Source organism: Macrobrachium nipponense, chromosome 35 (genome assembly GCF_015104395.2).
Source record: "Macrobrachium nipponense isolate FS-2020 chromosome 35, ASM1510439v2, whole genome shotgun sequence".
NCBI classification, from domain to species: domain Eukaryota; kingdom Metazoa; phylum Arthropoda; class Malacostraca; order Decapoda; family Palaemonidae; genus Macrobrachium; species Macrobrachium nipponense.
In genome coordinates this window covers 53432689-53445499 of record NC_061096.1, presented here as the reverse complement: position 1 = coordinate 53445499, position 12811 = coordinate 53432689, and the positions used below count along the sequence as shown (strand labels likewise).

Genomic DNA, 12811 nt, shown 5'->3' with positions numbered 1-12811 from the left:
TGCAAATGGTTGGAGCGATTTGTGAATAAATGAAAGCCACGTCTAATGAATAAAAAAAAATAATAATGATAAAAATAGCACATTGACGAAAAAGTTATTCGAGAAAACTGTAAACCATGCCCGACTTATCAAGGACTACCCAGGCAAACTATGATATTAACACTATTTGCCAAAGCATGTAACAATAAGTAACATTTTTATCGTACAAATAAAGTGTGCTGAAGATATCAAAATAATAGTAATAATATATAATAGTATACCTAACAGAATTTTACATAATATAATTTTCTTTTGTGCTTTCCTTTTTAGATAGAAAACGAACTTTCCTTGGTAACTAAGCTATTTATCGAGCCTTTTTTTTCTGAGTTTGCATTTTTGCTTTCTCTCAAATAAATGAAGATTTTTGCTATATGAAGGACATTTAAAAAATTTATTGCTTGACTGATGCTATCAATTCTCAGACAGTGTTCATTTTCAGTAATGGGAGCAGAAAATGGAAAGGAAAACAGTTGGCGTACATTATTCTTACCAAAAATTTTAGAAGAGTTTCATGACCGAGCCGTACTGTTTCACCTAGGAATTTATACTTCTGTGATTTTGAAAAGAGTAGATTGGAAATATTTCTTGTTAAGGTCAGTATTATGTCTGTGTTTTTAACTGGTAAAACTGGTACTGGAACATCATTTATGTGAGCATTATTTGATCAGTTAATAACATTTAATATTCTTGTAAAGGTCATGCTGCGACCTTAAATCGTGATACCCTTATGGACAACGTTTGAGCTGTAGTAATTAAAGGTTCTGACGATATTTTATCAAACTGGTCTGCTGTAAAGTAATAAATGCACATTAAGGAAGCCATTTGATCTATCAAACGCGATTTATTATAGTTTAACCTCTTTTTGGAACCATTTAAATTCATTCAAGTTTTCCTATGCATGACTGTAAAAGTAAACAAACGTTTACCTGAAAAGTTACTGTATTGTTATGCTATATTTTAGGTAATCTAATCAAATTTTTTATCACCACAGCTGTGCAAGAACTCTAAAGGAAATTAAATTGCTCTTGTTTGATTTATTTTATTTTATTCTATTTTTTACACTAGCACTCGGGAAATGGTATATGTTTATCAGCTTCAATTCTTTTTCATTTCATAAGTTCAGGACACTAATACATCTTCATCGGATTTGATAGACTAAATAAAAAAGAAATCGTGACTGAATGAAAATTAACTATGGCAGTATTAAAGCAGAGCTTACCATTTGGATAGGATTTGCTCCCTTTAACTCTTAAGGGAAAAATATCACCTTCCTAACTGGAGGAGGGAGAGATAGGAAATTCATATCTAACTTCCTTTATTAGATTTTTGTTTATGCTTACTCTGAACTCTGGTTAAATCTCACTAAAAATATGGTGTATGCAAGGGATCCGTTGATGAGGATTTTAGTCTCTTAAATAAATTTTGTTAAAAGACTGGCATTTCTTCATGAGGTGTCTCTGGGCGGAAATCAGCTGAGAGAGGGAAGAAAAAGGTAAAAAAAAACATGTTTTCGAAAAGTTCCTGTCGTAAAATTATAGAATGAGGAAAATCATTCTCTCGAGCGGAACTTTTGTCCACTTATATTTTAAAAGAACTTTTTCGGGCCATTCACCATATTCATCGCTATTCATAAAAATAATCAGACTGCTGAAGTAGATGAGTGTGAATTAAGCTCACTGTCCAAAGTACGGTTTTCACTTGTTAACTGAATATACTGGCAGTTGTTATTCATTTGCCGGTTAGGGTTAGAAGGAGACCTGGTACAGCTATCATCAGGCTTTTCCGGGCAGAAAAGTATTTCAGACTCGAGGACACCAGGGGTCACAGTTCTCAAGGGCTCTTCGACTATCACTGGCAGCTGGTTGGCGTCACACTGTCCAATCTCAGTGCATTCTGTGGTAGCGCTGATGCATGTGCTAACGGTTGCGCTTCGCTGATGTCTCTCGTCTGCCACGACTTCGGTGGGGTTCGGCATCAGGAACTCATGGTTGTGGTACTGGTAGTATGTATAGCAGCCAAGGACGAGCATTTCAAGGAAATATAATGAGTTTTCCACAGCTGAAACAGAGAACGGCTGCTTTGAAATTAGGACCTTGAAAGCAAAGATAATAGGCTGCAAGTCGAATAAGAGAGACTAAGATTCAGCTAAAAATCCGGCATATTTTTTCTAGTTTACTTGGTCTTATCTAATCTGAGAGCGCTACAAGTATTGCTCCTGCCTCTTCAGAAGCTACTTAAAGATAAACCCAATATATTTTACTTTCATTAGCTTTAATTTCACTTTTCGTTTAATACCCGAGATTTATTGTTAATTACTTAATCAATAAAAGGCAAGGACTGTCTTTTGAATAAGCTATTGATGGACGCCAAATTGGCATTTTTCCAGAGGTTTTGTCATGTTTTTTGTCATAACTTTTGATCTAGTGGACATCTCGTGATCTCGGTATCTAAATACAAATAAAGAGGCAATAAACATCATTAGATTAAGTTTTAGAGCATATAGATATGATGTGAAGGCCACGACTCCTCAATATAATGTGAGGGCTGAATTTCCACCACTTTTCAAAGCACTGTAACTTTGAAATAGTTAACATACAAGAGTCATTTTGATATTGATTCATGGCTTCCACTATGAGAAATGCAATGAAATAAAATAAACATAATTAGATCGAAGTTTATGCCACATATAATCCCATGAATATTTCATTCATGGTGTTTTTATAACATTTCTCCGAATGAACTACTAACAAGGACTGTCTTATCTCCCTTAGAATGTTACAATATTATTACGACTTTTACCTTAAGACGAGTCGCGTCTTTTATCGCATATTTGTCGTGACAGTGCTTCCATAAAGTGTGTAGTAGCGATGTTGTGATGACGATACCTATATTTTTCATTAAATCAGAGTAAAAATGCTTGAAGGAGAATAACAAAAACTTACTCTGTCTGAAAACCTGAGGCGAAATATAGGGTGGAATACAGGGGAAGACATTATAATTCCCCAGTATCTGAAGGATGAAGGTCTGGAAGTTTGTCACCAAAATTAGAGTCTTCATGGAGAATGCTTTGTTCTGGAATTAAAAAAAAAAACTTGTAAATGTACTGTAATAGACGGTATTCGGAGATTTAAAGAAAGACGAGTAGTGGGGTGGAGGTTAGGGTGAGTTATGACGTTATAAAACGTATGTTAGGGCAACATCTTTAGTTACAGTGTAAAAAAAAAAAAAAACATTATCCAGCGAAAATGATGCTGGGAAGGTTATTTCAAAACAAACAACGTGACAAAAGGACTTGGCATTTAAACAAGCAATGGCCAAGTTTGGTGCTTGAAATGAAGAAAAATTCAAAAGGTAAGAGTTGCAGTTATGAAAATCTATGAAAAATGAAGATGACTATAAAAAATAGTTTATGGCAGCATACATATCATCAAAAAAAGTGAGATACATTCCTCAAAGCTTATCATACCGTGAACGAAGATGCATTATGTACCACTTGAGACCTATTACATTGCCTTCAGAGATCAAAAAAGTTTCACTGACGATTTTTTCGAGATTCTTAAAGCCAATCAATACTCTAAATATAATCCCTGATAATAATGTGCTAATAAGACATCTTAAGCAGCTCCGGTAAATGACAAACCAAATTTATCATGTTACTTACATTGTAATTATAATGCTTGAGGTGATCGTTCGACATCTTCGCCAAGATTCGCAGACCCCAAACGCCACTCATGAAGGAGACCATATTCATTAACGAAAGCCACAGGTAAGGACTACCCGGAGAAACCTGTGCAATCATTGAGTATGATGATGATGATGCTTTCAAATTATATTGGTTCTAGTAATCAAAAGACAAATTCACCTCCATAACAGCTATAACAGAACATCCTAGCGAGTTACAAAAATGGTTTATGATTTGCTTTGTGATTCTGCCTGAAGGAAAAGTATGTTTTTCAAGAAATTCTTCCTGGGTATAGACTTAGCTTAAACAGAAGGAAAGTTCAGAACTTTCACTTGATGGCAAGATAACTAAGGAAAAAGTCAGATTTTTAAGGTCAACCTTTTTGGAAATTTGAATGTGGATCAAAGAGTAGTGTATTTAGTGGATAACGAAACCGAACTCTAGCAAACTTGAACCTCACTAATTTGACAATCTTGCACTATTCTCCCATTGCATGACTCAATTTGCTAAGATGATATCATACTGAATGATTTAGATAATTTTACAATATTTGATATTACATCAGACTCCAAGTTTTCTTTTTTAACGTCACCTAAGAAATATATAACTAAATTCTATGCTGCATAGAATTTAGATATTATTTGCAAGTTCTTTACAAAGAGAAATGCATATTGTAAGACAACTATAAAGTATGATAACGTGCAAAGTCTTAATAGAAATGCTGTTCATAGATCTTCTAGTTACTTTCTTTAATGCAAGTATTTTTATGAGTGATGATTTGAAACGTAATGATCAGAAAGACACTGTAATATTGGACAAATAGCCTCCCTTTCCACCAGCGTTTTAACTGGAAGCTTGAGTAATTACTATAAGATTCAGGGCCTCTGTAACACGGTTTTTTGGACTTTGCTCCTTGTCAAAGCATGGGATGTAGCTGAAAGTTGACACATGCATATTTTATAACCACACACAAATTTTGTCAGCATTATCAATAACCTAAACCCGATAGTTTTAATTTTTATAGAGTAAAAATTATCTAGCCGACGCCATGGCCAATGATTACGAGCCAAGAGTCGAAAAACATTCATTACGTAAGCAAAGTAAACATCTTTTGACGAAATGTTGCCCCGCCCATCCACTAGACAGAAATTCATTCTCCTTGTTCCATCGGCTCTGAAACCCGAAGACTTTATGAATGGCGGAACGATACATGTGGGTGGGGTATCTGTGCTAGCGTAGTAATACTACTGTAGCAGTAGTGCCGCAACAGTATATGCGTAATATACATGAATTAAACGTTTAGGCCAACTGCTGGGATCCTTGAGGATCATTTAGCACTTCTTAAAACTACTCGAGAAATGAGTTTTTATAGCCAGAAGTTAAATTTTGTAATCCAACAATGCCCATGGTAGCCTTCAGTGTTATCCTGAATTATAGCGAGGCCAAAGTGGGTGGAGCCTCATGAAGTTATCATTCTGACGATAATTACTGATGAAGGTTTAAAGCCAAAATACGGTACTGGCCATTTTTTTTCAGTAAATAGGTAGACAGCCAATAAATAAAAATTGCTTGACATTGGATATAGTAGTTATCAAATCAAGCTTGTCTACTATGTTTTTGAAAATTACCAACTATTCCCTACATCTTGTCAATCTGATTGTGATCTATAAAGTAGACTGTAATTTCTTAGGAAACTTATTTTGGGAGTTAGACTAATAATCGAAATGTTTTTGTATTTATTAACATATTTTGTTGGTTTGTTCATTATGACAATTATCAGTGGAGAGGTTTCAGAGTTCATAAAGGTGTGCTGCTTTGCTTGTATTTAAATTTGTTTGTCATTGTTGCCAGAGGTATAGCTTTCTTTACGTATAGCCAATCATCCATCGAGAAAGAGGGAAGAAATGCTGTCATAAGTTACGTAACGAGTGCGTTCGAAACCTTTTCTCTGAGTAAGTTGGCCCGTCTTCAAAAAAAGCCACTTTTACATTGTAAGTACCAAGTTTGTTCAACCTACGTAATGCAGAATGCAGTCAAAATTATGTGTACATATAATGTGTATTCTGAATAAGCGTTATATTTATGAAATGCATAGATAAAAAGTTATTGAGAAATAACCGTGTTACAGAGGCCCTGAATCTCATAGTAGGACACTTTTCTCTGTTAAATTACATTCTACTGTGACAACTATTCTACATGATATTTGCTATTTAGTGAACATCTTCACGTAGAAAACATTTGAGACAATTATAAAATTATTCTTTGCGACGATGCCCAGCTATCAGGTCAAAACAAGAATTATTAACAAATAGCAATAAACTCGCATAACGTTTGTGGATGGTCATTAGAAGCTTCGTATATCAAGTCTATCGAAAATGCAAGACATTTTTGGAGATCAATGAATAAACTCTCGGAGACCAGTAATCTATTGAATATCTTGTAAAACTATATTTACGTACATAGTTAGGACCTCAACCGTGTCTGCATTTGTGGTTTTATATTGTAGGATTCAATAGAATTTCTTTTTATTTATATTTTACGTGTTCAGTTGTGCACATTTTAGTGTCGTATTTAGTGCTGGAGGCCACTAAATATGAATATACTTTGAAAGATTAAATAAACCTTACGTTTCCGTTTATCTACAACACTATAATATTCTCATATGGTTTTAATTTTGAGAGTGTGACCCATGATGCCTTGATAGCTATCGAAATTAATTCTAGCAACATACTCTTTGCAAATACAGATGGCCATTTGTGTGATTTGTATAGAACGCTTTATATTAAAACTGAATGTCTATTTACTTACATCGCCCAGTACAATGTTGTTTCCAGTTACGAGGATCAGCAGACTAATGTAGTAGAATGCTTGGGCGAATGCGAGTTGATCACAGAGGAATATCGTCATGCGGAGAGACATTCTGGAAGCGGGATACAAATATTAATCTAATTATATTATCATGATAAGGGGACATCAATATAGCGCTTGAATGAGGAAGAATCTGAGAACGCGGAAAAATTTCAGTATTCATGTCACAATTTTCATGGTGCAAAAGCGTTATTCATGCGATAAAAAGAAGGCAAATAATAATAATAATATGACAATAAAGGAATAAGCATACATCATGACATACCAAGACTTGATACACTTATGCTTTTAAAAATGACAATTATCTGCGATTATCAATACGACACCTTTGAAGATATGAATCATAAACGAATTGTTCGGTTAAATCTCATGATTTGTAAACAACTTTGACAGTTTACCTCTCACTCTTGTAATTACAAGTAATCCAGTATCTTGCCTAGTTACATCGTACTACTGTTTCTCATTTACAATAGCATTTTATGTGCTGCCTTTCTTGGTGTGTCAAGTCCTACAGTCAACATAGATTAAAATTTGTCCTAATTATCATTGACTTTTAACCGGATTCTTTTCTGAATATGTTTTAGTCTCCTCAAGTTCCTTAGCCTCACTATCGTTTTTACCATTTAGCTGCACCATACCCTTCCTTCATTAGATAAAAGAATTCTAAAAGCCATTTTTCATGAGATTTCCACGTAAACAGTCTTACTACAAGCTGTATATCTGTCATTTTTAGAAACGATATAGAAAAAGTGTTGCTAACCCTTCAAGCCAACATTCTGATATTTTTTATATTCTAAACAAGCATTTGGATTTCACCAAGAACAAGAACTCATGAAATCAATACTTTGCATGTGCATGTATCACAAACACACACACACACGCAGAGATTTAGCAATGTTCAACAAAATTCCCGATGCAACACTAACTTTGTAATTTTAGGCGACGGCAAGCAGCAGCAACAGCAACAGAGTGGACTTAATTGTATGTCAAGTCTATGGTCAGACATCGTGGCCAGTATCACCTCCTCGCTCCCGTACATTAGGACCGTAAGGTCGGTAAAATGACCTATTCCGATTGCCATGTACCTTGGAATAATACAAGAAATGATAAATCACGATGAAAAACTCTCTCTCCTTCTATGTCTTTTACACCTAGTTATCTAGAATTGTAAATTATTTTCAAAACGAAAGCTTGAATTACGTCGCCAATACTGATCAAATATCATTGACAACAAAGTTTTTTCTTAGAAAGGAGAAAATGGCTATTGTGAAGGTGTAATACAAAACTTTGAGATAATAAAACGCATTGAACTGAGGTAATCAAAATGAAATCTGAAAAAGTAAAAAAAATTCATAATTACCAAAAGTCATTTCCTCCACAGGAATAATATCTGAAATTCTAATCAAAAAGCGAATGTAAAAAGGTCAAATCGAGCCTTGTTTCACCAACGAAAATTTAAAAAAATACGCTATTCATAATACTAGCATATTTTCTTGGATACGGAACAGGGTCGTACTTACGTTGTCTTGACGCTCGTGCATATATTGTGTGCCCTTGGTATTATCACAGATGCCAAGCTCATGAATGTCATAAACTATGGTAGAGAAAGAAATATTTATATTCATTATTTTTTACCATACTGTTATTTCCATGTGCAACGGTATCAACACATTAAGACAGGAACGTGTAATCATATATATATATTTTCTCCATCTAAAATATATATATATATATATATATATATATATATATATATATATATATATATATATATATATATATATAATGTGCATATATATATATATATATATATATATATATATATATATATATATATAATATTACTAAGATTACCTTTATCCTTGCTAATTCAACAGATTACAGTTATTACAGCAGAAGGATGAATTATGATATTTCTATGAGGTATTATATCCTATTAACAAAAATCAAAGGAAAAATGATTGAACCACACAACTTTTAAACTAAAATGATCCAAAATTTAATAAACAAAGCGACAAAGTGTTTACAAATCTTCTACGGTCGGATATTCAACTTAAAAGGCAATTTTTGTGTATAAACATTTAAAGAATGCAGCGAGGATTTTCCTTAATATAGTGCTTCAAGGATTACCAAAGGCTAGCATTAAGTACGTTACATTTTGGAAATAGCGTAATACACATTGCCGATATAATGATTTCGTTTAGTAAGATGTACTCTGCTTGCAAGTCCTCTTAATAAGCAAATGAAATGTAATGTCAAATGCTGCTTTGCCACTGGGATGAGATGCTGCCACCAAGGAATGGTTTCTAGGTATTGCTGTGGTCTTTTTGGGAACCTTTACGTGCATTGTGTAGCAATAGTACTTTTGATATAATCGCATCTCGAGATTTACAGGCATTTGGACTCACTATAAGAGCCAGGCAAGTCCTGTATCATCATCATAATTCTTTATCAAAGGGTGGTTATTCACAGAACTTATGATTTGCCACAGCTCCCTGAATAAGGCTTAGTAGCCAATATACCCAGGGCTGTCTTTTCTTTGGCATTGGAATTTAGAAAATGTTTAACAAGAGGTCACTGAAAATATAACTTGTAAGTGGAAAAACGTCCTTAGAATAAGTCTTTTTTAGGGTGAGGTTGGTGTTTTATACATTAGACTGCAAAATGATTAATGCCACAACCTGAACAATACTTTAATTTCAAATTAATAACGAGAAACCGGAGTGTATATGGACACCAGACTGATCCATTACTTTTACTGAATAACCCTAGAGAACACAGATGTGTGACTGGATATATTCAGGGTCACTGTATTACAGAAATGGCTTAGACTACGCAAAGGATAATATTAAAGACACATCCTAGAGAGGTACAAAATGAACAGCTTTATAAGTAAACAAGGTACTATCATCAAATGTATCGCTTTTGAACTGAACAAATGAATGATATTAAGTTATAAAAAACGCCATGTAAAAACGCAAATTATATAGCTAAAGTATGCTCTGTTGTAGCAAATCAAATAAACTAACCTTAAGGCCTGTCCACACGACCGGGCCTGATCGGCGGACCTCCCCTAACGGGCACACTTGACGGGCAAACCGTCAAATTGCCCGATGGGTCTTGTAGCAAAATCACCATGGTGGTGCCCGATGGCTTGAGCTACGTTAACTACATACATTTCTTTCACTGAGCCATTCTTTGCACCATATTCTCTTCTTTTTCTTCTTTTTCATCACACACAAAGCAATTATCATGCTACACAATATCTTCTCCTTTGCGGTAGGCACCGTGTTTACTGTACCGCATTGAACACACTACTGGCATCGTCGGGCACGGTCACCTCTCCATCGCCTCACCCGTGTGGACAACATTCACGGATAAGCCCGCCAGAATTTCCCCGTCAACCCCGGAGCACGCCGATCAGGCCCGCTCGTGTGGACAGGCCTTTAAAAACTTAAGTGACAGGTAAATTAAATGACAATTGTGGTAAACAAATGACATACCGGGTAGACTGAAGCAATCCAGTATATGTGTCTTCTGAAAACTCTGTGGACGCCTCTTTGAGAAAAGAAGACTTGTTCCAAGAAGACAGAGAAAAGCAACAATGTGCTGATGCCACCAATGATCAAGAGCCATAGGCCGTACACTCCTAAGCCTGAGAGAAAGTCACATAAATGAGAGTTGAAACAAAAGTTCACTAATTAATTCATATCTAAATAAAAGGAATAATCTTTTGGTGTTTACAAAATGACTTGTATAAGTGCAAGGATATTCAGACAGATTAGTGGGGTATGTATGAACAGTCAAATGTGCATAGCTCTTAGAGTGCGTGATTTTTGCATGCATGCAGGACAAACACACACACACACATATATATATATATATATATATATATATATATATATATATATATATATATATATATATGTGTGTGTGTGTGTGTGTGTGTGTGTGTGTGTATGTGTATTTTTTCCTTAATAAACGCTCCAAGAAGAGGTCCATTGGAGGACGAAATTGTTGGGCATTTTCTGAGATAAACCATTTTCATTTTCCTATGTGGAATACAACTGAATTACCATATCTTTTTGCCTAAGAAGATTACCAGTACTAATATATATATACAACATATATATATATATATATATATATATATATATATATATATAATATATATATATATATCATATATATTAAAGAAAAATTAACACAAAAACCCCTTATTCAGTTGATAATATATTATATATATATATATATATATATATATATATATATATATATATATATATAAATATGTGTGTGTGTGGAAGTGTAATCCAAAAAACTCGTAGATAACTCCCCAAATATATACTACTTAAATTTCAAAACTTATAACCTTTTTTCAAAACTGGTAAAGTTAGTCTTACCTTGTTTTCTTACCTTGCATATATTCGACTGTTGATGGAACGTAGCTGTTGTTACAGAGGGCCTCTTTAAAAGAACCAGCGCTTTCAAAGTTGTGGCGATTCATTTTTGCGAACAACTGGAAAAGGGTAGATATCACGTGTTTATATCTGTAGCGTCCTCAATCGACTAGACTCCGATCTTATTTCTGATATAAGGTTTAAGGGATCTTTATGAGTCATCTTATTCTTATGCAGTTCTGACAAGGTTTGTTGGTAACTTACTGTTAACCTTCCAATAAACAGCAGTCATACATGGATTACAAAACGAATGCAAAGGATTTCGAGTTGGAGAGCAGGTTCAGGAGGAGGAGGAGGAGGAGGAGATGGAGGAGATGGAAGAGGAGGAGGAGGAGGAGGAGATGGAGGAAGAGGAGGAGATGTAGGAGGAAGAGGAGGAGGAGGAGGAGGAAATGTGTTTGTTCAGATGTGATGAACTTGATTCTGCGATTACTTTATTTTTTTTATTAATCCAAAGTCCCACTTCCAGCAATCTGTTTAAAGTCATTAAGAATAATATTGTTGAAGTCTCCATTTCAAAATGTTCAAATAGCAAAGCACATGTTTTATTCAAATATTGCTTAGATACTGAGATACTGGGTGAAATACAAAGCGTATGCCACCCGGCAGTTTCAAAAAGGCCCACTATATTTTGGATCTGTTGGTTGCCATGGTACGATAATGAAATTTTCTAGGAATCGACTACAATAACTGCTTTGATTAAGACAGCTAACAACATGACCCTCCTAACATGAGCCTATTTGGATCTCATTGTAAACACGGTAAATACTATTATCTTAGCGGCTTAGCCAAACCTTAATGGAAATCATGTACCCAATGCCCAGTGATTTAGGAACTCGTGTGTACTGCTAATACCATTAGGTGTAATGTTAGGAAAACTTGGGAGGTCAGTACTACCTAAATCAAATCTGTACTTTTCTGGTTCTTGTTTTATTAGCAGGGACATTCTTCTTGATATATTACTATATATACATATATACACACACACCACACACACACACACACATATATAGTATATATATGTATATATGTATATGCATAACCGTTGTATTTTCTCACTGTTTATTGACTTTTTTTTCATAAAACCGGTTACCACAAAAAATGGTCAATTTATTTTAAAAATCATATTGAAAATTTGAAGTTCGTCTTGAGGATAATATGCTACTTATTTCCTAGCCGTAGCTGAATCCCTGGAACGATCTTATGAATCTCACCTTGTTCACACAGTGATGAGTTGGTTTCAAAGATGCTGCCTCTTGAATACGGTTTAAAATAGCTAAAGTCTTGGCGAACTGGTTCAAATAACACCTCTCGCTATCCTTCACTGCTTTTGCAACTTTGACGATAAAAATCTTCACATATAAAGCCACTAAAAAAAGGTAAAAAAAAAAAGAGAGCACTGTCATACACCAACACTGAGACTGCCACTTTAGCCTAGTTCCTGCAGGGAGTGTAAGAGCTGTGTAAACTAACAGAGGTAATGGATTAGATAGCGTTCGTTATCACTCATAATTCCCAGGAGCGATTAGTGCCCATTATATAGTATCAGGGACCGTTATCTTTTCCTTTCACGGGGATATGCTGTTATCTTTTGATGAGGAGATAACGTCAATTAAATACTGGCTTCACGTGGCATTGTTCTCAACAAATGGACTTTTTTCTTTCGTAGTCAAAAGAAAGTTAGGAAAATGAAGACAAATGATTATAGATTAGTCTTATGGGAAACTGTGTGCTTTTCTAAAATCAATCTACTTATACCTAA

General features: G+C 34.6%; 1 protein-coding gene across 1 annotated transcript; it reads right to left on the bottom strand.

The window, feature by feature from the left end:
• Positions 1-1064: 1064 nt before the first annotated feature.
• Positions 1065-12529, bottom strand: LOC135208782 (organic solute transporter subunit alpha-like). The gene is made up of 9 exons (XM_064241303.1): positions 12264-12529; positions 11006-11108; positions 10093-10244; positions 8110-8183; positions 7516-7674; positions 6530-6641; positions 3701-3826; positions 2982-3111; positions 1065-2097 (listed from the first exon to the last, which is right to left on the bottom strand). The coding sequence occupies exons 1-9, from the start codon at positions 12453-12455 to the stop codon at positions 1679-1681; spliced, it is 1467 nt and encodes a 488-aa protein (XP_064097373.1). The 5' UTR covers positions 12456-12529; the 3' UTR covers positions 1065-1678.
• Positions 12530-12811: the final 282 nt, after the last annotated feature.

What these genes read in the sequence shown, in the direction of transcription:
- LOC135208782 (XM_064241303.1), bottom strand. Translation starts at nt 12,455, where the DNA reads ATGACAGTGCTCTCTTTTTTTTTTTACCTTTTTTTAGTGGCTTTATAT. An exon ending in CTCATCACTGTGTGAACAAG is followed by an intron (nt 11,109 to 12,263) that starts GTGAGATTCATA and finishes ACCCTTTTCCAG; the next exon opens with TTGTTCGCAAAAATGAATCG. An exon ending in TGCACGAGCGTCAAGACAAC is followed by an intron (nt 7,675 to 8,109) that starts GTAAGTACGACC and finishes TATTATTCCAAG; the next exon opens with GTACATGGCAATCGGAATAG.